Source organism: Pygocentrus nattereri, chromosome 24 (genome assembly GCF_015220715.1).
Source record: "Pygocentrus nattereri isolate fPygNat1 chromosome 24, fPygNat1.pri, whole genome shotgun sequence".
Lineage (NCBI taxonomy): Eukaryota > Metazoa > Chordata > Actinopteri > Characiformes > Serrasalmidae > Pygocentrus > Pygocentrus nattereri.
In genome coordinates, this window is record NC_051234.1 from 24,041,071 (window position 1) to 24,066,195 (window position 25,125).

A 25,125-nucleotide genomic window follows, 5' to 3' on the forward strand; every position below is an offset into this window, starting at 1 on the left:
ACACGTGTTAATGTTATTGCTACTGTGACAAATTTCATCTCAATCTAATTAACTATCCGATCAGGAAGCACGCATGCTACCTATTGGTCCTGATTGGGTCCTCGCCGCATGAAAACAGTTTGTAGTTTTTTGTAGTCTCCTTCAAAACATAAGTCGTTAGCTATAATTAAACGTCTATTTCGTTCATTTTCGGGATGGATGCGGATGATGAGAGCCAGTTGGAAAGGTATGTGGCTTTAAAGGACGTCGTTGCGCTTCAACATTTTTTATTGGGAACGTGTTCTTGCAATGCTAGGTTAAAACCGTGTTAGCTAGCTGGACAGCACCACTGGGACAGAGCTGGACATTAGACTTACCCTACATGACTGGGCTGCTTTACATGTGTTAAGTTAACGTGACCTTATACCCTCGCGGTCTTCTGTACACCGTCTAAATAGCTTTTCTGAGATGTTTGGTGACGTTTAAGTTGAGGCTGCGACTTCTCAACCGTGTTACAAATGGAAATGGAACTAATGTCCATCAGTTTGGTGTAAAGACTCTTATGTCAATATAGTGTAAATTACTTATTAAACATTTTATTTCTTCTAGCGAATAATATGCAGTTCACGAACACTCAAGCGCTGCATTGCTTTGTATCGTTAATTCACTCATTCAGCCCTTATGCGCGTGTTCTGAAGTATGGAAACACACTCTCACCAGTTAGAGCAGGAAAAATCGCCTATGTGTTTGTGTGTCTTATGGAGCCCCAAAGAATGACATTGCGGATGTTTAACGTTCTCTCGCAATGACTTTGCATTCCCTCGCAAACGTTTTGTGTTCCTTCGCAAATGCAATGGATTTTGCAAAACTTTTGTGAAGGAATGCAAAGCATGTGGAAGGAAACTCAAGAGAATGCAATGTTTTTCCAGAACGGCACTCCAGGAGCTCGGCAGGCGTCTCTGTGGAGGCACTGTGTCAAAACTATAGCAAGATAATTATGTAGCTTCTTGAAATATTGATTTGTTTTGTGAAGTAATATCTTGAAATAATGACTTTTTAAAAATATTGGTCGTACTATAGTGAAATCATGGTTTATTTTATTTAAATATTGGTCTCAACGTTACAAATCATGTCTTATTTTTTCAAAATATTGCATTTTTCTGTTGCAATAATGTTTCATTTTTTAAAACATTGTATTGTTCTGCTGAAATAATAACATATTTTCAAAATATTGCATTTCTGTGTTACTTTTTACATGGTGTCTTAAATTAATGACTTAATGACTTACTTATAAAGTAAATTGCTTTCCTCACAAATATACATGAGTAGAAGTAAAAGTATTGATTTGAAAGTTCAAATCCATCAAAAATGTATCTGAGCACATGTAATTGAGTAAATGTAAGCACTTCTGAAACAGTGTGAGTGTGAGCGACAGAGTGCACTCTTGCCGTAGAGGCAACAAGTTCCTTGGGCACCTGTTTCTGAACTGTGGTCAAAGAGCAGCTGTGGGACAGTTGGTGATGCCAGTAAGAGATGATGACTCAGCTCCTGGACCGGGTCATTGCAGGACACACACATGCTTTAATTTCCTGTTGTGCATTTTATGGAAATCATTCTTTTTTTCTTCTCACAGACGAGCGGTTGAGGAACTCCTGAAAGAGGCCAGTAGAGCCAGAGTGCGGGCAGAGACCATGGGACCAGCAGGATGGTGAGTCAGGATATTTTAAGTGGCGTCTGCAACCTGTGTTTATTTTCCTCAGTGGATTTACAGCATTAAAATAAGCATCATTACTTTAAATACAGGCTAAAGGAGTGAGAGAAAATGTAATGATATGTTACTGTTATTATGTTAAATTGCATCATCAGGATTCCAGAAAACTGAGCAACTGCATGTATCATAAAAAAAAAAAACTACATAAAACATACATAAGCTGCATAGTGACGAGTAGCTTGTTGGATGTCAGCCAATATGTCATCTTATTAATACCAATTGTTAGATTTTTTTTTCACTTGTTCCACTCTTTTTAAATAATAGTTTTCAATGTTTTATTGTGATTATGTAGATCATCCAGCATCCAATGTATCATCCAAATAGCAGGTAGCTTAGCATGCTAACAGCTGCACACACCACAGTACAGGTTTATTTCCAACAAAATGACCACTGATGCAAGTTTAAAGGATGAAGACACAAAAGTGAGAGGAGGAACCTAAAGCTCCACTGACACATGTTTAGAGAATAAAGACTCAAATTTGAGTGACTCAGATTAAGTGACTTGCCAAATAGCAACTCCAGATCTATGCTGTTTTTCTCTATGACAGAAATGAATGTGGTTTTTGAAAAAAAAAATCACTGTTGTAAACTGTAATGTTCAAAGCCAATATGTTTTGTCCTATGTGCGTTTTTTCCTGAATTATGAGGCTGTTCAGAAATCAAAATACATATGCTACAAGCAGGCTAACACTCCTGCTAGCCGAAATGAGGTTGCAAGAAAGTAAGTCTATTATTAAACTTCAGCGACATTATCTAACAAAAGTAGTACTCAGACTGCAGCCTAAAACTGTCAAAGCCTCTTAACAACCACATTTAACAAAGCTTGCTGGTTTGTTCTTAGCACTAGGACTTGCCCCAGGTGGAGAAGTATCTTGGGGTCTTGTTCATGAGTGATGGGAAGAGATCGGCAGCAGGCTGGGACAGGCGGCAGCAGTAATGTGGTCACTATATCAGTCACTGTATCAGACTGTAGTGGTGAAGAGGGAGCTATGCCATAAGGAAAAGCTCTCTGTTTGCCGGTCGGTCTACATCACGACCCTCACCTATGGTCATGAGCTGTGGGTAATGACTGAAAGAACGAGATCGTGAATACAAGCGGTGGAAATGAGCTTTCTTCTCAGCGTGGCAGGTTACATTCTATTCGATAGGGTGAGGAGCTCGGCCATCCGGGAGGAGCGCAGAGTAGAGCGCTACTACTCCGCATTAAGAGGAGCCAGCTGAGGTGGTTCGGGCATCTGATCTGGATGCGCCCTGGACGCCTCCTGGTTGGGGGTGAACCAGGCACAGCCTACCAGGGTTGTCTTAGGACCCGCTGGAGGGAGTATATCACTAAGTTGGCCTGGAAGCGGCTTGGGCACTTAGCCTATATTTCATAACTGAAGTATATTCATTTGTGTGCTCAGACTAAGTATATTTATTTCTCAGTATATGCAACTTATATATTTTTATTTGATGTTTTGTAGGATGAAGTGTCCTCTAGGAAGCACCAATAAACGTTTCCTGTTGAACACCCTCCGGTCGTCTGCTCTGGAGCACCGCTCTGGTGGCCAGGCAGCTACAACGAGGAGAGAAGACGAGCGCAGGAGTGATGGAGATAAACGTTATTGCAGTGAGGAGAAAGTGCGCAGCCACAGGAAAGAGAGAGAACACAGGAAAAAACAAACTGGCTCTCGTTCTCAGTCTGAAAGACACCACACCTCCAATAGAAATGCTTTAGCATCCAGAGAACACTCTCCCCACCACTCAAACAGGACACGCTCACCTGTCAGAGACCGGTCAGTGCTCAGGAAATCCAGGGACAGGACTTGAAAATGATGCAGGAAACCTATGAACTTAAGAAATATATACTGGAGGGCAAGTCATCTTCTATCCAGATCGCTGCCCATACTATCACATCTCACAGCGGATGCAAGATATCTTAGACCAGGTCACTGACGGAAGGAAAGTTTATCTTAACCTGTTTTTAAGCCTTTTCTATTTGATGTTTTGTAGGACTGGGCACTTTAACCAATTTTGGTGTGTGAATATTTACATTTGTAAACAAAGTCCCACATTAAGTTCAAATATTCCATAATGTTTTGTGCAGAAGGTTTCATGTTTCTTTGTGTGCAGGTAGCATTAATATACTTTCCATATACACTTCTTTTGCTTAATGTGTCACCTACTTGTGTCCCAACATTGTCTGTGAAAATACAATACACTGTTTCATTTTTCAACTGAACTCCTTATTTGAGTGATTAAAGAAACAAATACTAAGGTGAATTTGGATATGCATAAATGTGTATATGCCATGCCCATTACTTTATGTTTTGGTACAAAATAAACACAGAGAGCCCTTCAGTAAAACAAACTAAGTACAGTGATTGATTAGGGAATGAATTGCTTCTTTTTTCTATAGGCACTTCACTGAAATGGCTTGGTTTGGTGTCTCAAACTCCTTATGAATTAATCCTAATGGTACACTAGATAGTGAATAAACTGATAGAAACATGAGGAATTCACCAGTCTTGTATATTGGAGTGCACCTATCATGTACACTGTACATTAGTGAATTTTACAGTGGCAATGAATTGTGACTTTAAGTATTGTGACTTTTTTTTAAATGTGGCACAATAAGTGCATTGTGTCTGTGTATCAAACTGTCATGAGACATAATGTGTATTGTGAAAATGTCTTTAAGTATCATAATATGGTACTTTTACCATATCGCCCACCCCTAACGTCAAGTACAATTCAACTCAATTTTTAGAAATTCAGCAAATTCTTAAGATCAAAAAGTTAGAGGTGTAAATCTATTACCTCACATTGATTTATTCCAAGATTTATAAATGATTTAGGTAACCTATTTATTTACTTAGATTTGAAAATAGCCTGTGGCAAAAAAACACACATAAATCATGGAATATAATTACTGAATATAATTACACTACAGCTCAAAGATTTAAATGACTTCAATATAAAACCAATTTGGTTGGAGATTGATAAATAATATTATTCTAACATGCTAATTCTGTGAAATGCTAGTCAAATCACTAGAAGGACACTAAGAAGTTCTAAATAATAATGCAGAAATGTTACATGAGTCCAGAATGGTGAGATAATTTGACAAAATATTAAGGTAAATAGATAATTATAGTATTATGTTCATTACTTGATAACAGCTTATTTAATAACTTTATAATGAAACCACAGAATTCTTGAAATACTCAAAACACTCAATCTAAATATATTTTTGGTAAATGATTTCTGATATTTAAATCCATATTGTAAGTTATTATTGTGTAAAAATGAATTAAAAATGTTAAACATGGCAAGTGAGCCCAAAGTTTTGAACTGGTAGTATATAATGTATTAGAATCATTTCTATTATTGTGAAGTATCAAGCTGGTTCTCCGGATGACCAGGGCTGAATGATTATCCCTATTTATTTGATATTGTTATATAGAAGAACACAGACCTCACGAGCTGAAAATCTGACACAAATTCAGCACTTGAGCCTCCAAGCTGAAAAAGTGGATGTGCTGATCTTTCTGACAAAAAAAAGGCCTGAAGCTTAATTTATATAATAACTGCATTTAAAGCACAATCACAATATTGGTCAGAAATATCACAAGTGGATATTTTCAGCAATTCAGTCCAACTCGTAACCACATTTATATTACTCCTTCAAAATATTGTTTAGTCTTCTGAGTCTCCTGTTTGACTCGTTAGGCTTCCAGAATTGATGCAGTTGAATAGTCAACTTGCACTTCATACGAGGATCATTCTACCAACCTGTTTCCAAGTTAAAAACAGATTTTTAACTGACTTGGGCTTTAGACTAAAATCCTTTTGCTTTGAATGACCACATACCTAAATATTGCAGTACTGACAACATTAGCTAATTTTAAGCAGAACCCAAAAACACTAGCCAGTATATGACTAGCAAACACAGCTCTGAACAGTTCACATAAAATATCATAATATTTTTCACCAAAAAAGACACACTGTCAGTGTTACACACTGATTTTCAGACTTTGGGACACATAAACTTCAAAACAATGGGATCTAACTGCTCACCATGTGGCCATGAGGGACAGGGATACAGTCTCACTTCCTGTTCTAAAATGCAGGGGTTTGGCTAAAATAAGGCTCTGCCTATGGCCTAAAACTCTGTGTTTTAAAACATTCTATTTATTATTTAAAATTAAATTAATAATAAATCTAAATCTTTCAACAACACTTTAAATTAAATTAAAAAGATGACATGTATGCCATTTAAACAGACCATAAATAGTCCTTGTAAATATCTAAGTTCTGAATATTCAACTGTTTCTTATTTTTTGTTTTTGCTGTAGGACCGCTGTTTGAACTAATATGGTAGAATGGTCCATATATTTATTTTGCCTGTTTCTATGTCTCTCATGCAGGTTGTTACAGAATGGCAGCTACAGAAGACATTAGAAAACTACTACTAATATAATAGTAATTACCATAGTAATAACCTCTAATTATAATATTAAGATCAGGCTTTTCACTCAGTTATTTTAAAGGGTTCATATCATGTAAAACTGAATTGCCCTTGCATCTTTAAAATAAGAGTTTAATGCACTTTGTAAAAGGTTCAAGACATGCCATTCACTCCCCAGGCTGTACAGTCCATGTCTGGAACCTATGCTGAAAAAACAACCTGCTTTGAATTCTGTTTCTGTGATGTCACAACAACCAACTCATTTACATATATCTGCCTATTCAGCCTATAGCAGTTTTGTCCCACCTGCTTGCACTGAAGTTGTAAGGCATGTTTACAACTCAGGGCAGCCATTCAGAATGGAGCTAATTTACATATGTCAGTCTTAAAGGCGTGGTAACAAAACAGCCTGGTTAAATTTCAATGATAAGGGGAGGTTGGAAAACGGTCTTGTATGAATAAGCACTGTTTTACAAAACAACACTTTAACCTTTTCAACTCCTTGGAACCACCAGTGGTTCCAAAATGCACTTTGTCATACTCTTCATAACTTTTAAGTTTCATAAACTACATTCAAAAGGTGGGTGTTGTATGAGAGCTGTAACTGTCTTTTTTCCAGTCAAATAGATGGGTGATGTCATTTTAAACCCTTATAATAAAAGAAGCTGAACTCACAATTTTTTGTGTGCTGAAAGTCGATAAATCTTTCCATAAATCTGGGCTATAAACAATAAACAGATGGCGTCTCTTCAGTGATCTGCTCGGTAAAAATTATTTTTAGAAAATGATACAAAGAGCGTCTGAGATTTTCGGCTTTCAGCAGCAATATGTGAGTGATCATAAAACAAGTTCTGTTAATATGAGGGGAGCTTTTACAATAAATAAATAAATAAATAATTTACATTTATTTCATGCAGTTAGTGAATAATTTGGCCATGTAAATTCAGATGGAAAAACCTAAATATACCCTGGTCAATAAGAGGTTAAAAAAGGACCTCAACATAAAGAAAAAACACAAAATACAGGAAAAATGTAGGATATAGGCCCTTTTCATTTGAAAAAAACATGATCATCAAAGATGTTTAGAACATGAGAGATTTATTTAACCCCTTAAAATCGCAGTCTTATTACACACTAACACCTGAAGTGCAGTCACTACAGGGACTTGAATGCAAATTGGTTGAGCTATTCTTTGGTTATAGAAGTGTGTAATAAAACTTTGGGCCCGTCGATGGCCATGTAAGAGGTTAAAGGGACCGCTTTTGTTAGCAGACAGCTCCCCCACTCAGGCTCCTCCTGTAGGCTCATTTATTAAAGATTTGTTCTCTTCTTACAGATTTTGCAACCTCTGTCAAATGATGTGATTTATTACGCTGTTATGCTTCTTCCATGGACAACTTTGAATTCAATTTAAAAGTCATTATCATTGCTTTTACATTACTCTCCGCTGCTCATTGTTTGCCAAGGCTTTCGTTGTCGCCACTAGGTAAGCAGGCTTTATCGCCTCACACTGACATGGGTTATGTATGTCCTCATCAGACTGACGGGGCTCTTATTGTCTTAAAAGCAGGTAAATAGCTTTCCACGTAATGCATCTGGCCTCACAACCAATCGCCTGAAGAACTTATAATAAAACCTCAACTTGAGAGAAAACTGGCTTTAGGCCTTTTTCTCAGTTAGGTCACCATATTTACACTAAAGGTAACCCTGAATGTGTTGAATAGTTGATATTTGTATTTATTTTCTATGATTTACAGGCTAGTATGCTCCAGCATTGGCCTGAAAGGATGGACTTGCATTTACTTTATACGATTTAATATATAATATTTGATATTTACATTTGTCGCAAATAAAATGAGACATCTTTTTACATGGTATCTTGTTCTTTGGTCCTAGGGTAGCAGTGCATTCAGTAACTATCTGCATTTTCTTCTTTATTCTATTAGGCAATAATACTGTTTATTCAGATTTCAGAAGCACTGTTTTCAATAATATAAAGGTATTAAGTATTGGATGGTTGGATGGTGGTGGTTGGATAGTGTAGTGGTTAACACCTCTGCCTTCTACACTGTAGACTGGGGTTCAAACCCCACCTGGGCAAACACCCTACACTATACCAATAAGAGTCCTTGGGCAAGACTCCTAGCACCACCTTAGCCTACCTATGTAAAAATAATCAAATTGTAAGTTGCTCTGGATAAGAGCGTCAGCCAAATGCTATAAATGTAAATGTAAGTATTTCTAATATGATGCTATAATCCAGAAATATATACATTTTAATTTCTTTGTAGAAAATTGAAAATGTTAATTGTGTCCAGAATGGCTTGTATTAAATACACTGCGATCCAATCTCAAGGATAAATAACTTATGAAGGAATTCATTATTTATCACTATTTATCATATTACTAACATTTTGCTTTCTCAAAAAACTTGAAATATTGCATAAAACATCTTAAAGGGCTGATACAGTGGGAAAATAATTTTCCATCACTTTCTGAAATGGGTCCATACCAACACATTTACATACATTCACATATTCAACCTGTTCATTAGTTTAACCTCACCCATGCATGCTGTTGAAGTTATAAGATACTGGGCTGCTTGTCAAAGGTGGCACAATACCAGCCAATGAGAATAGAGCTCATTAAGTCTTATGAGAAATGTAACACAAACAGCCTGTTTCATTTGAGATGAACTTTAGTAGATGAGAAGTTTTGAGGAGTTGCTTTGCTTAAATTTTTTTTTTAAATATAAGAACCTTTTTCATAACTTCCTTTCTTATAAACAGTGTCATTCAGCACAGGACAAACAATAGTTGATCAATAAACTTCTTTAGGCCACTCATTCATATTATTTTCTACAGCTCACCGTAGAATTACAGTAAATTACTGGCTACAACAGTAATTTACTGTAAAATAGAAACCGTGTACTGAAGATACATTTACTTGGACCTCAAGATCACTGTAGCTGTAACTGCTGTAATCTCTAATAATTTAATGTATTTCCATATGAATTCCATATGAAATTTGAATTTGAAAGAATTCACATGTAATTTTACCAGACACATAATGTTAATTTAAAAAGAACATATTTACTTACCATGTTTTGCACTGTACATTCACTGAATATAGATATTTAATATAGACATGAATATAAATCTAGATTTTTAAAATGCAAATACACATTTTACAGACTTTGCTTATAATTTGGACAAACATGACCAAAACTTAAATTGGAAAATTTGAATAAACAATAACAATTTTGTCAACACCTCCCGTGTTTAAAAAATATCAATCAATCAATCCATCCAGCATGACAAAAGACAGAGGGAATTCATTGGAGTTTTTCAGGCCACATCATAATAATGCACATAGAGTATTTAATTCAAATGCAAAATCAACATTATATTATAATGAAGATGATAATGTGACAGTAATTGATAATTAACTTACCTCCTCTGAAGACACGTCCTTCACCAGGTTTTGACTGAATTTTCTTTGAAAACACTTTCTACACACTCGCAAACATCAGATCAATCTGGGAAGCGGTCAAAAGCACAATCAACAATGTTTTGTCGCATATCGCATGCAATTACACATTTCCACCAGAGAGGTCTCCAAATCCCCAAATCTAACATAGTGCAGCTTTAAGTACGAAAACTCAATATCACAGCTTGAAGCACAAAGTACAAAAAGTCAATTCAACTGCAATGCAATATGATACAATTACATTCAAATACTGAGGATATAGTATTGAGGGTACCACCCCAGAGTGTACGTTTTTAAGCACTTCTTTGATTTGTACGTCATGTACCAGCGCTTTAAATTCTGCATTTTCTTTATTGGCTGAGCGAGTCTACATTACACATCACTTAAGACCATTAAGCCTCTCATAACTTCCATGGATATCCCATCAAACCGTGTCTCACTCACGCTTCATAAACCTCATTGTCCGGCTCCAGCATTGTGGCAATAGCCACGGATAACTATTTCCTTCCCTTTCAAAACGAAAGTCATATATAAACACCATTAAGCGTCGTTCCATGGCCTGGTGTGAGAGGAATGGGTTTACTTGAACTTTTATGGCAGAGCATGAGAGGCCCATTTAGATATGAGAAAAAGTGCCATGATTGCTTTTGAAGAGGTCCATGCAAACACAGCATTGTATCACAGATGGTCTCAAAGCAGCCAGACGCAGTTTAAAAGGCGAAGCGTACTTTCAGCGATTTTAAGACATTGTAATGTACATTTTATATGACACTGTCTTAGTTATGACATTTTGACCTGCAAAATGTGATTGCTCAGCATGCACACCTCGAGTTGGATTTGTCCATCCCGGCCTAATTGAGTTCCCTTTCGCACTCCATGATAATTGGTTTACACCGAACATCTTGGTTTTATTTAACTATGAGGGCTTTAGGTTAATGGAGCGAGAGGCAGGCGTGCCTAATGGCAGGTAAACCTGGAGGCACTGGGGAAACAGCTAGAGAGGGAAGTGGGCTCTGCTGATTGTTGCCAGCATCCATAACAGACTCCACATGGGACTGAGTTAAATGGCCCATTTCATGTGTGCATTTTAGGAGTCTCACGCCAACATACTCGTGACTTGTACTGCCTTCTTCTCCAACCGTGACTCATTTTGCACTATGTTGCAATGTTTATTGCATTATACTTAGTGTAGTACTGTACTACACTATCTTGTCTTAATGGACTTTTCCATGCTCTACCCACAAATGCATTCTTGCGTAGCAACTGTTGTGATGTCAGACAAGCTCTCCAGAACACTGGCATAAATCCCATTCAGTCTCACGAGTTTAGGTCACAGTTAGAGTCGCTCCAGTTTAAAATGCTACACTAACAAGCTGGACTGTATAACTGTAGCTAATCGAAACTCAGAACATTGAAATGACATGTGAACATTAACTTTATTACACAACAAAAGCTATAACATATCTTCGCAGTGTGACCTTTCACACACATACAAATAAACATCATTTCAAATGATTCAATCATTCTAAATGTCCATATTTTGACAAAGACTGAGTTGTGTGTTACAATTTGTCATTATGTTCAATGGAATTTTTGCCAATGTTCTGTAAAACATAATAGTGTTTCTAAAATGTGGGGGTTTTAGCCAACATCCTACTTGGGGGCCCCAGTTCTAGTATTTTGTATGTAAGAATGGAATAAATAATACTACTACTACTATTACTACTACTACTACTACTACTACTACTACTACTACTACTACTACTAATAATAATAATAATAATAATAATAATAATAATTCATTCATTATTCGTAATTAGAAAAAAATACTAAATTTAACAAAACAAAACAAAAAACAAAAACAGTAACCAAAGCAAGCGGGACACTGAATATTTCAACAATTAAGTTTGCTATAGAAATAAACTTAGTGAGTGATAAATAAATGATAAAAAATAAATAACTGACCCTTTTCTGACAATGTCATGACTGAAACAAAAGCTAAAAAAATAAATAAAATAAAGTAATAATAATAATAATAATAATAGGGGGCCCCTTGTGACTTGGAAACCCTAAGTGACTACTTATCTCCTACCTGCTTACAGCAAAAACCAACGCTGGTTAAAACTTCTCTAAAGTATGTCAGAGTTGCAATGAAAATTGATATTAATCTTGTGATTTTACACATTATGCATCATTTTTCTTTTTTACCCATTCATATACCTATCCTCCATTTATCTTGTATTTAATTTTTCCCCTGAGGTTCACTTATAACATTTGCATGGATTTATATAAAAAAAAAAATTTTGTTTTTATCCTTGATTTAACAGACTGTTTTCTTTCTTACAGTGGCTTTAATAGAAGTAAAAGATCTCTGTTCTACATGTGCATCATTCAAAAAGCAGTCCAGGCTGAAACATTCCTTATAACGTCAGCGGGAATGGGCGGGACTGAAGGCTGAATAGGCAGCTATGTGGCAATGGGCTGGTTTTTGTGACATCACAACAACAATGAATAAAACTGTCTGTTTTTGCAGCTTAATTCCCATACAAGAACTGTGCGGACTGGAGAGTGAACAACTCGTTTATTTACATACTACATTCAAACTATATCTTAGAATTATATTTATATCAGGATTATTCAACAGTTTGTTGTCATATTCACAGAGAAACACAGTTGCACTGAACAAAGTAATTATTACTTGGCACTACCTTCGTTTACATATATGGGCAGTGAATGGTACGTTTTGAATAACAAATTCTTATTTCAGTAAAATGGGGATGAATAAAAATGTGTTTTTTTCATGATATGGGTTCTATTAACAAGTCTTCATTGCTAACACTGAGTATAATTACCTCAGTTTCTAGTCCAAATTTAATTTGCATTTGTATTTTTTTTTTAAGATAATTTCTGACAGACTTCTAAATGTTACTGTTTTTCTCTGGTTAATCCCAACTTGTGTTATTTTTAAGCTGTCCAGTGTCAGAGGAGGATGGGCTCTTTCTCAGTGTTTCTTCTTGCCTTTTCCAGTTTTCTTTGCGACTGTTGTCTTTGGCTTCCTCGCTAAGGGGTCCTGGGTTTCTGTAAAGCTGTTTGTGATGACACTCGCTGTCAAAAGAAATATACATACACATGAATTGAACTGATCTGAATTTGTCTTCCTTTCTAGGTTTGCAAATTCATTTGCTGCGTTATTACTGTCCATCTGTGACCATTGATTTCTTTCCCTTATCCACATAGTCCTGATAAGCCAATTACTCTAACAACATGAATCAATTGATAACTGTGTATTTTTGTGGTGTATTTGCTGTTGCATAACACACGCAAGTCTGACCCTGTTTTAACCACCTTTTGCCACGCGAGACATTACGCCTCTGGTGTAACAGCGCACAGATGTAGGAGGCGACTGCAGGTGTAGCTGTGCTAGTCATGGGCAAACAGACATGTTTGTTAAAGCCATTGATCTGAACATGGCCGGTCCTGTTCAATTATTGGTGAACCGTGGGGCAAGCCGGGAGGGAAAAAAACTGCTGTCGGCCTTTTGTGTAAACAGTGACACCAATGGCCAGGTGAAGCAGGGTCACATGGTGCGGGTGGACACACCTGTGAGGGCCTAAAGCGGCGCCAGAGCGTAGGTAGAGCACAGGTCTGTGTCTGCAGGGCCAGGCAGTGGCAGGAATGAATCGGGAAGAGAATTTCTACTCGGCCGGCCAGATTTACAAAGATTCCTGCGCCTATCAGAGGCCCCACACTGAGGAATACAGCCAGAGCCCCCCGCCGTGCCTCTACATGGGAAGACAGGGTCAGACCCTTTACGCTTCGCCGTCCCTGGCCGTCCAGGAGCAGCATAACATCCCTGATCTTTCACCCTATGTGCCCACCAGAGAAGATCTACCAATGGGCCACCTCCACCATCCGCCCACACAACAGACCACCCTGCAGCCCTTCGGAGGTTACGGAGACTCCCTGGACCTCTGTGCGGATCGGAACAGGTGCCATCTCCCATTCCCTTGGATGAAATCGACAAAATCTCATGCGCACGCCTGGAAGGGACAGTGGACAGGTGAGCTGTGTACTTTGGCCATTAATTGCTACCTCACTGTAAATGATAATAACACAACTTCCTACAAAGTTCAGTATGAAGATTATAGAGCTTATTATATATTCTACTCATTATATGTTCTACTTCATGTATGATGGTGCCACAAAGGGTTCTTTGCACAATGCCACAGAAGAACTACTGTTTCAAGAGAACTTTGTTTGAAAAAAGAGTGTTTAAAGAACCGTCACGTAATGTAAACGTTCCGTTTAAGGGTTCTTAAGAGTTCTAAAACGTATATGGAAGCTCTTTAAACTTCAAAAAGGGTCTGCACACTCACACATGGTTTTGTAAAGAAGCATCTATTAAAAGGAGCTAAAAGTGGTATGTCCTATTTTTTGAATATTTAAATAAATATTTCACCTAATTTAAAATCTTTAAAGTCTATTAGGTAGTAGACGTAACTTGAAATGTATCTAAATTTACTTAGAAAAAGTGAGTGTTATAGTGTACAGTGTAAAGTTTTTAAACCTCTTAAAATCGAAATGGTCACTTTAGTTCCTCGGTCTCATAACTGTAGAACTATGGAGTAATTTATGGTGGTTACTGGAAAACACTTCATAACATTAATACCTGAGTAATATCCAAACAGGGTTCGACAGGTCATTACAGCCAGATTATAATCTCTAAAATCTAGGCCTTCAAATTCATTCAGTTTAATGTTATTAGTTTTTCTCTTTAGTCAATTCACTGCGTGGCCGATGACAGTTACACTCTCTTACAGGTAGAATGAACTTACTTGCTCATAGAGTCACTGTAAAATGCTCTGAGATTCCCTAAACCACCTTAATTCTTAATTTGCTTAATATAAAGTATAATTCACTTACAACAGTATTAGATATTTGTTAAAGACTTTAATAGTTAAAGAAATGGTGTGTTGATACGTTATGCTTGCGACACACTTTAAAAATGGTGTAAAAATCTGGTGTAACTTTAAAAAGGTGATAGGTTTGTTGTAAAAAAACAGATTACAGTATTTTCTGAACAGCACTGGGGAACCTACACTGACCTGCAAATAAAAAGTCTTAATGAAATTTTTACAGTGTAGTCACTTTTAGTAGGCTATACATTTTTATTATATCAATGTTTTTACCAAATGCAACTAATAAAATGTAAAATTTACCCTCACAATGTTGTATAAAGTGGTTCCATGCAGCTCTCTTAAGTAGCTTCAAAGATAGTTGACTGAGAAACAAGCAATCAATGCACGAAAATCCCACAACAGTGATTTGAGTAGATTCTTACCAGGTGAACGTCTCAATTTTATCTATTACTCCTATATTCAACATATTACGGTTAGCTTTAATGAAAGTAATAAGAAACAACAAAGCATGTTTGAAGGAGAATTCCACCAACTTAAAAAAAATTCTGAGTGGTTTGATGTGAAATGCTCTATTCTAGAGAAACATACCGACTCCGCGCTCTTCACAGTGGTGGTGACGGGAACCGCAATGTCTGCAATGCAAATGTAATTTTATTCACTATCCAAAACCACTGGTCAACATACAAGTGTCTTCTGAGGTTTTGTATGTATAGCCATAAATTTATCATATATAGTGATAAATCTGAAAGAATTCATTTTCTTTGAGGACTAGGTTGCCTTAGACCAGCCTGTACGAACCTCACTGTAGTGAATCAATATTCAGAAAATATAAATCTTAACTCAGAACTATTATAAAATAATGTCTTGAGCATCAGGCAGCATATTCCTAACCCTTTCATGTAATAACCTTCTGTGAGGGAGCTTTCAGATACATTCTTCTACGTTCCTATCACCAGCACTATGAACAATTCAGTCTCGGTTTCTCTGAAACGGAGCATTTCACAGTAAACCACTTAGAATGACGTTGTTTACAATTAACTTTTGCAAAAAAATGTAAAAATCTGTTGAATTGCCTTTACACTGTTAAGTTGCAGGGCACATGGTAACAGCCTACATAAGGAAAGCTGGACGTGTAGCCAGAAACTAGAAGAAAAGCGCGCACAGGTAAAGGCAGACCAGCAGGAATATAACACAGTAAAAAAGTAAAGCAATATGCAACTAGATAAGCCAATAGGAAAGGCTGCACTGACCAAACACACACAGACAATTCACAATATTGCATCGACACAGTTCAACTCACTCAGTTTCACTGTTATACGTTTGCCATGTAACATCAATGAAAGAAAACAGACTTTCCGTTTATTTGCTGTCCCACGTGTGATTCTCTGAGCTTCAGCAGTGCGTCAGTAGTTACATAAAGCTTCTGTAGTTTCGTGTCCTTCATTTCTTTGTGTCTGTTTGATTTAAATGTGTGTGAAGGAAATGTGAAAGAAAACGCTTTGCCAACAGCAACCACATCTAATTTTGATACAGCGGCCAGGACTATCTGCAGTTAAACTGCAGTCTAATCTAGGCCCTTAACATGTACACACATCAGCAGGATCTGACTGATTTCAATGTGCGGTAGGCAACACTGATGTGGACTGATTTTGTTTTTTTATTGAATTCATTTAACACCATTCCAGCTGCAAATCACTAGGCATGGGAAATAAAGTGCGTAAACAAATAGGTAAACATTCCTGACACTCGGTTTCATGTACTGATGTGCAAGTTTAATGCTTTTCTCAGCATTTTCAAATGACTTCTATTTGGCTATACCGTCGTATGCACAGGTTCAGACAACACCCCCCAAGTCAAATTACATTTGTTGATTGTTTACGTGAAAAAACTTTGAATCCTTAAATGTCTGTTAATTCGAGCGCACAGTTTCTATTTATTTTCTGAGTTAAACATTTGGAAAAAAAGTGCAATAATATTCGCACAGGCCACTTTTTTTTGGTTTTCGGTTTTCCCCAATATGTTATAATGAAATCAACCTCATTTTTGCTCCTTCACATTTAGTTAGTTCCCAGTTTTTTTATTTGGATTTAGGTCCTGGACTGCTTTACTTTTCACTTCAGAGCTTAATGGTCTTTTTACTGGCCTTTCTAAAGACCACAATCAGACAGCTTATTCAAAATGCACCTGCTAGAATGCTTACAAGATCTGAGTAAATTACTCCAGTCAGAAAATGCTTCTAATTGTATATACGTCTCTGAAAGGCCTTCAAGCAAAATGAATCGCTGATCTGCTTGAAGTATACGAACCCAGTAGGCCTCTCCGATCACTGGGGACCAGTCAGTTAGTACAGTCCAGAATAAGAACTAAACAGGGTGAGGCAGCATTCAGTCACTATTCTGCCAATTGCTGGAACAAAGTTTCAGATGAGGTCAGATGTGCTTCACATGTAGCCACATTTGAGTCCAGTTTAAAGATGTTTTTATATTCTTTTATTTTATTTTCTAGTTTACTGTCTTTTGTCTTTAGCACCTTTTTGAGGTTCTAGTTCTCAGGATGTCATAAGCTTTATTGTTCAATATTATTTAATGAGTGCATGTGAAGCGCTTTGCATTGTCGCTGTGCATGAAAGGTGCTATATAAATAAACTTACTTTTATTTTAGAGCAAAAACATAAAAAACAGTAGAGCCTAACAAACTTTATCAGGCTAATAGATACTAAAAGTCCCACTGAAACTCTTCAGTGACCTATATTATACAGTACCAATGACTTGTTTTTGACAATCACTTTTACTTCTAGTTCTTCTAGAGTTGTTACTTCATTAAAGCTGCAGCGCTTTTATCAGAGGATGGATTTGGCTGCTTTACTCACAGACAAGTTTCTTATTCCACAGGAGCAAACCTTACAGTTATGATGCATTACTTTTGCTGGACCAATGTTGTTTTGAGTCTACTGGCCTTGCCTGCTCGCCTCTATATAAAATACACTTTAGTATTAAGTCATTATAATTAATGAATAATAATGAGATAAACCAAAATGACAATTCAACTCAAAACACTCTGTACCTGCATATTTTTTTAGTTTCACAATTAAATCTGACCACTGGCTTTACTACTCAGGCCTATCTTGCACTTAAAAAGGAATTCCACCCATTTTTAAAATTTTGCGCATAATTGAATCACTGAGATGTAAATAACGTCATCCAGAGTGGTTTGATGTGAAACGGTTCATTGCAGCGAAAGTTGCAATGTCAGCAATGCAAATAATATATACAGTTAAAACCTGTAGTGCAGAACCCACACAGTAAAATCGCCGGTGCCGAATGAAAACCTACAGTATTGAATTAACTTTAACAAAATTTACAGTTCAGCCCAGCAGGACACAAATAACCACTACCAGCTTGTTACCTTAAAGACAGTTTTAACAGCACAATACACATAAATATGGCTGTGGCTCCTGAACAACAGGGACTCTGTTAATATAACCTCCGCATGCTCTTCTGCCCCATAATCTATTGCCCCTCTCATACTATTGTCCCCAATGCTCTACAGCTCCCCATGTTCTGTTAACCCCCTTACTCCACTATTACTACTCCACTATAACCCCCCATTACTTCACTATTTCTTATTTCTTCTTATTTTCTATATTTCTTGTGTTCTTATGCCGACCTCATGCTCTATTGCCCTCTATTGAATTCTATGATTCTCCATGTTCTATTGCTTCCTTGTCAAGTTCTGTTGCCCCCTGTGCTCTGCTGCCAGTCATTCCCTATTGCCCCATGCTCTAGTATTCTGTGCTCTGTTGGCTCCTGTGTTCTACTGCCCCTCATTATCTATCGCCCTCATGTTATGTTGCCCTACTTCAAAAGTTCTGTTGCAATACTGTTCCTCATTCTCTCTGCCCCTCTCAAACTCTCCTGCCCCCACACTGTAGTACTGGCCATGTTCTATTGCAATACTCCTTGTGTCCTACTGCCCTGCATGCTCTACTGCCCTACACTCTCTATTGCCCCCTACATTCTATTGCCCCTTTCATGCTCTACTACACCTCAAGCGCCCTTTCCTTTATGTGTAACTTTATTTAACACCTCTTTAACGTCTTTTATGTTATTAGTAGATCATTTTGTGTGTTTTACATGTTTATCTACATTTATCTTGGAACTCAGGTTGACTCGCGCGCTGCAAGGAAACCCTGAATGAAGAGTTTCTGCTATGCCCCTGTAGTAACGCCCCCCCCCCCCCCCCCCCCCCCCCCCCCCGACCCCTGTACTACCCCAGCAGGTCCGTATCCCGCGGAGGTGGAGGAGAATAAGCGCACGCGGACGGCCTACACGCGCGCGCAGCTGCTGGAGCTGGAGAAGGAGTTCCTGTATAACCGCTACATCTCGCGGCCGCGGCGGGTGGAGCTCGCGCTCACGCTGCGCCTCACCGAGCGCCACATTAAGATCTGGTTCCAGAACCGCCGCATGAAGTGGAAGAAGGAGGAGGAGCGGCGGCGGCGCGCGGACCCCGAGCAGGACGCCTCCGTGACATCCGGAGAGCACGAGGACGAAGACACATCGCCATCCTGCGCGCCCCCAGCTCCACGAGACCCGGCCTAAACACACACACACACACACACACACACACACGCACACACACACACACGCGTGTGCGCGCGCAGACTGACTGGCGCCTGAGCGGCGTTTTTGATACTGTGATGATGCTGCGGCTCTGCGCTTTGGCCACTAGAGGGCAGCACTCGACATTATTGCATACACACTTTACCGTTGGCGCAGAGAATGGTTCTGTTTAGAACCATTGTTAAATTGTTCTCTGGATGAAGAATGCGTTGTATAGGGATCTGTATAAAACCTTTTCTGAAATTAGTACTATTAGCTCCAAAAATGGTTCTGCTACTGTTATGATGTCAAGCTTGTGAGAACAGAAGAACCCTTTTTGGTTCCATATAGAACATTTTCAAAAACGATCCATGTAGAACCATATACAACACACTCTGCATTAATCTGAAGCACCAGTTTCACCATGCAAAGAACCACTTAAAGACAAAATGCAAAGCAGTAACTTTACATGACAGAGAGATTTCTCATCTTTTAATGGAAGTCAACGCAGGAGTTATTTATTCCAGGTGATCTTGGATTAATTAATAATAATTAATTTCCGTTTGTCCGTGTATCATGAAATCCTGGCACAGTATAAAGGGCAGCTGGCATTTTCAAACTGTGTCAGAAAGGAAATAAATGTGAAAAAAGGGAGATACAAGGTTTTGTCCCGATAGTCCACTTCATTAGAAACCCTCCTATCTTGTACTTCCTCTCGCTGAGCACATGCTTTAACTATTCACATGTACAGTTATTGTAGCCCATCTGTAGCTACCAGGGTTTGAATAGTGGCAGAGGTCTTAGGGGGGTTCCTGTGCTATGAGGTGACCTATAGCTATATTATATATTTATAGTATATTTTTGTGAGGTTTATTGTTTTTGCAAATAATACAAGGCAGACATCATATAACTCTATAACCATATCAATATGAGGATTCTTACACTAATAGTTTACTTATTCCTCACTTATTATCCAGCTAATAAGAAACTGGATACAGTTATCAGCAGAAAAATGTGTGTTATCACACAGGGCTACTCATAAGTGAGGTGGGCGGTGGCTTTCAGGGGCCCGGCTACTAGGTGGGGGCCCAAGAGACCCATTGTTGTTCTAATAAAATTAAATAGAGTGAAATAATCTTTTGTCTCAGAGTTTCTGAAAATAACTTTCTCAAAGTGTCTAAAGTTCCTCAAAGAAAAAAATATTAGGGATCAGAGCTGATCCTGTATATTTTAATGGTTCGGTATTGATTAAGCCCGAACTTTTAGAAAGGGGTTGGCAGGTGAGACCCAGAGATGTTACTGGGGTGGCAGACAGCTACAAAAAACTAAATAACAGCCTTGCTGTATTAAAATGGCCTAAAAAATTCTTTCTGTTTTTCTGTACATCACTAACTCAGTCCATCATTTCCACATGAATAAAATAGTACAGTGACACACCTATAGCTAAAAGAAAGCTGAAAGACAAATCACACATTTACTGGTCAACAAATTAGCCTATTACCACATTAAATACAGGTAATATTAAATACAGTGTCATCAGAGTATTATAACTGATTGGTAAGTGGTAATAATTGGTAATTGAAGTTATAACGATGGTGGCTGACTATCTCACTTTCCGCAACCATGTTTCACTCCAGGGTAGCACTGGCCACATCTGGCCAAGCCTCTGTCTAACTCATTGACGCATAAAGCATTAAGCAGATTAGGGAGAAGGGAGCAGATTACTGCAGTCCAAACTAGCCAAAACAAGCAAAATCATCAGACCGTCAATATTAAATACATTAAAAACTGTCTTTTAAACAAAGCTCTATCACATATGCACTTCTGAGACATGGATGGAGTGATTCTGCTGCAGTAAACAGCAGCTTCAAATATCTTACCACAATAAGACTGGTACTGACTTTAAAGTGTGCACTGTATGTACTACAAAAATGTGAATATGGGATCAGACTCATAAAAATCTTGACTTAAGGTGGGGGGAGACATGGCTTTGTGTGTGCCTATTATTACATAATATGATGAAAACCGCTTCCAAAAATAAATTCTTTGCTGGTTACGGCGTGGCTCCTAACCATATATACTGTATGTGTCTTCACGGCTGTTGCTGACTTAAAAGGGGAATTCCATCATTTTTTCAAAATTTCTTCAGTACAATGGTTGATATGTAAACAAAGTCGTTAAACAGTACATTCATGTGAAATGGAGCTTTAATGACAAACATCAGAATCTTCAATTTTCTTTACAGTAGTCTTGAAAGTACCATTGGTTGAGATATCTGTAATGCAAATATGGCTATTTTATTTGCTGTCCAAAATAACCAGTTAACTCACTGAATTTTTATATGTAATGCTGATATTAGTAAAACATGCTAACTTTACAAACAAATGAAAAAAACATTTTCTTTGGAGACTATTTTGCCTCAGAACACCCTACGTGTACCTCTCCACCATGAATGGATTTTAAAAACACTTTTAGGCCAAATTCATATCTCAAAACTATCGTAAAACATTGTGTTTGACATCAGGCGGCGTACTCTAACCTTTTCATCTAATAATTTTTTGTGATGTTGCTTTTAGAGGCATTAAATGCTTCAGACATCTGGTTCCTATGACCAACTTTGTGAACAATTCTGACTCCCTATGTTTCTCTAGAATGAAGCCTTTCACATCAAACAACACAAATGACTTGTTTACAGCTTAACTATTAAATTATGTCAAATATTTGGAGTGGAATTCCCCTTGAAGTCAAAAGTAGGTGCGCTCGAGCTTTAATGTTCTCCAGCTTTAAACAGAAGAGAGCCTGAAGAGTGAGCACTGGACTGTAATGGTTATATTAAGAATTTAGTGTGAGTTTATAGTTTATTCAGAGGGAGGAATCGAATGTTGTACATAATGAAAACCTTGCGTGGGGGAACTCACTTTGTCAGATAATAGACATTTTATTCAAGGAAATAACACAGAACGCCTCCAAGTTCAATTTTGTCTGTCTCATGGAGGGGCACTGTTCTGGGACCCCTCGCCCATTCCAACCCTGGTTGCTACACAGTTTATCACACCCTACTGATGAAGAGCTACAGGATGACTAACACTAACTGCATCGACAGATGTTTTTTGTGTTAGAACCAGTGAAACATTTTAATATGTGTGACCAAAACATTCAGCACTTGTTTTTTTTTCTCCATCAGATGTCTAAATCTATTCAAAGGCTGTGGTCATAGTGGGGTGCATAAGGTTGTAGTGGACATTTTATTAGCAACGAAACATTTTAAGCCTTGACTATAGCTTTTTCCACTGAAATGATTTTTGTCATTTGATATGCCAGTTTACAGTATTTCCATTTTTCATTTAGAATAAACACAGTAATAAGGAGCAGCTGAAACTGTCTTTTACAAGTGGCCACTGTTATCTAAAGCTCTTGAATACCTGACTCCACTCTAACGTAACCTGGCAGAGGAGCAATGATCTTGATCACTTTGAATAATTAGTGTAACCTGTAGTTTAAAATACTTTCACATGCATTTTTATTTATTACAGCTAAAGGATTTGTGAAATAAACTTAAACATTGAGCTGTTTTTATGATGTTCAGATGCTCACAAGACAAATAAGTAGCTTCATCCTAAAAACAGCCCAACTCATTCAGCTTTAAAAAATCCTCTGTTCTAGAACCTACCAAGTCAGAATGGTGCTGACTTGGCGCTGTGGTGCTAATAGAGACCAGACATCTGAAGATTTTAATGCCTCTAAAAGATACTTTAAAAAGTTATTGGAATACGCTGCCTGATGCTGGATGCACTGTTTTATGATAGTTTTGAGACATAGACTATCTCTAACCCTACAACATATTTATTAAATGCATTCATGGTGGAGAGACATATGCCAGGTGAAGAGACATATGTAGATGCATATACAAGACAAGACAAAGGGTTTTATATACAGTTCCACCTCAAAAACATATATATTTAAGATTTATAACTATTTCACCATCATCTGCATTACATATAAGCACTCTGGTGGTTCACTGGTGGTTTTGAATAGTAACTAAAATAGCTAGATTCCTGTTATAGACATGTGACCCCTGGTTCCCATCACCACCACTGTGATGACCCTCTGAGTCTGTTTCTCTACAGTGAACCATTTCACATCAAACCACTTTGAATGACTTTACTTGCATCTCACTGACTGAATTGTGCAGAAACTGACTCAAATGACAAGTGAATTTACAGACACAGATGAATGATGTTTTGCATATTACATTGTAAGATAAGCATGTATGTATTATTAACACTGTAAATAAAGATCTTTTCACAGTCCAAGTTCTACAAATTCTACATACTAAAAAATATTTTATGAACTTAATCCAGTTATGCCACACAATGAAGCTGAGCAGTCAGCATACAAAGAATTAGTTACCTCAGCATAAAGTTCAACTGTGGATGGAACAAAATTGAAACATTTCAGTGCAATGTATTCCCTTTGGATCAATGTAAATGATTTGCATATTCCACCTTATTATTAAGGGACCACTGTGTGTCGAGATTATGTCTGTAATCTCCAGTTAGGGAATGGAAGTGTTGATCATTTGGTGTGTCAGTACAGCTGAGTGAAGTGCAGAACTTCAGCAAACATGGGACTATGGTTGAAATCAGTTCCCATAAACCGCAAGCAGGTGACAAACTGGCAGTTGAACATCACTGTTTTCTCCTGACAGACATGATTTAATCGCCTTTAACACATTATATTCTCTTTCTAATAGATTCTGCCCTCACTAGCAGGCTGAGCCCACAGTTTTCAGTTTGTATGTAAAACTGCGACGACCCTAAGCGGTCGTGGTAGTAAATGAAAAAGGTAAAGGGATTGCATTTCCTTGCAATTTCTTGCAAACACAATGGAATTTGGAAGGGAACACAAAACATTTGCAAAGGTAATGGAACAATTTGCAAGGGAAAACAATTTTGTTGCTTATTTTTTATTTTTGCAATGGCACTTCAGGGGCTCAGCATGAAACAACCTCATTGGTTATTTTTTTTTTTTGCATGCAAGATTTAAGTATGTATTTTTATGAATTATGTTGCTATTTGTGCGTACTTTTAAAATCAGCTGTTGTTGCTGAAATGCTATTTTGGAGAGCCGATGAACTAAAATCAAAATGAAGCTACAGTGTCTTCATAACACCCCCAAATCAAAATCAGACCTGATGAGTCTCTGTTCATGATTTCATCAATTTAACACATCAAAACCCGTCAGACAGTCTCAGGGAGCTGTTAGCTACATTTATTTTGTTTGCACGAATAAAAGAAACAAACAATATGCGTTCAGTTAAAAAGAAAACATGAGCATGATTAAAAGAAATCGAGAGAACTAATTATTAATCACAGGAAAGAATTAAGAAATCGTCACCCTGAATAAAAGAAACATACGAACTGCAAAACGTTTGCTCAAATGAATTTTTACTTTTACCTCCATCTCCTCTGTGGCTCTTTAACAAAGAAACAGATAAACACGACACAGAAACACAAGTAAGACATTATGAAATATGAAAAGATTCAGCTGTTCATATAAGTGATATTTTATGTTAATATGATTTATTTATAGTGCTACTGTTTATTTATATTGTCTATTATTTTAACTGCAAAGGTTTTTTTTATAGATATGAGAACATAAAAAAGACTCAGTTTGATATATTACATAATATCAAAAATATATATATATTATTACATTTAATGACCATAATAATATATCATACATACTGCAGTAATCAAATTTAAATGAAAAAGAATTAAAGTTTTAGACATATAAAAACTACATATCCTCTGAAATCAAACACACACACACACACACACACACACACACACACACACACACACACACACACACACACACACACACACACACACACACACATCTTCTAAGCCACTTATC

General features: G+C 37.4%; 2 protein-coding genes across 3 annotated transcripts; both read left to right on the plus strand.

The window, feature by feature from the left end:
• The first annotated feature begins 97 nt into the window (after positions 1–97).
• Positions 98–4,326, plus strand: si:ch211-140b10.6 (uncharacterized LOC108442192). Its single transcript, XM_017722121.2, has 3 exons — positions 98–226; positions 1,613–1,687; positions 3,214–4,326. Exons 1-3 carry the CDS (start codon positions 195–197, stop codon positions 3,557–3,559), a joined length of 453 nt encoding a protein of 150 aa, XP_017577610.1. The 5' UTR covers positions 98–194; the 3' UTR covers positions 3,560–4,326.
• A 9,034-nt stretch (positions 4,327–13,360) lies between these two features.
• Positions 13,361–23,912, plus strand: pdx1 (pancreatic and duodenal homeobox 1). Of its 2 annotated transcripts, none has more exons than XM_037533936.1 (2): positions 13,361–13,749; positions 18,884–23,912. In XM_037533936.1, exons 1-2 carry the CDS (start codon positions 13,365–13,367, stop codon positions 19,204–19,206), a joined length of 708 nt encoding a protein of 235 aa, XP_037389833.1. In that variant the 5' UTR covers positions 13,361–13,364; the 3' UTR covers positions 19,207–23,912. The 2 variants fall into 2 exon arrangements, with proteins under 2 accessions (XP_037389833.1, XP_017577614.1); XM_017722125.2 differs by having other exon boundaries at positions 18,887–23,912.
• The last annotated feature ends 1,213 nt before the right edge of the window (positions 23,913–25,125 follow it).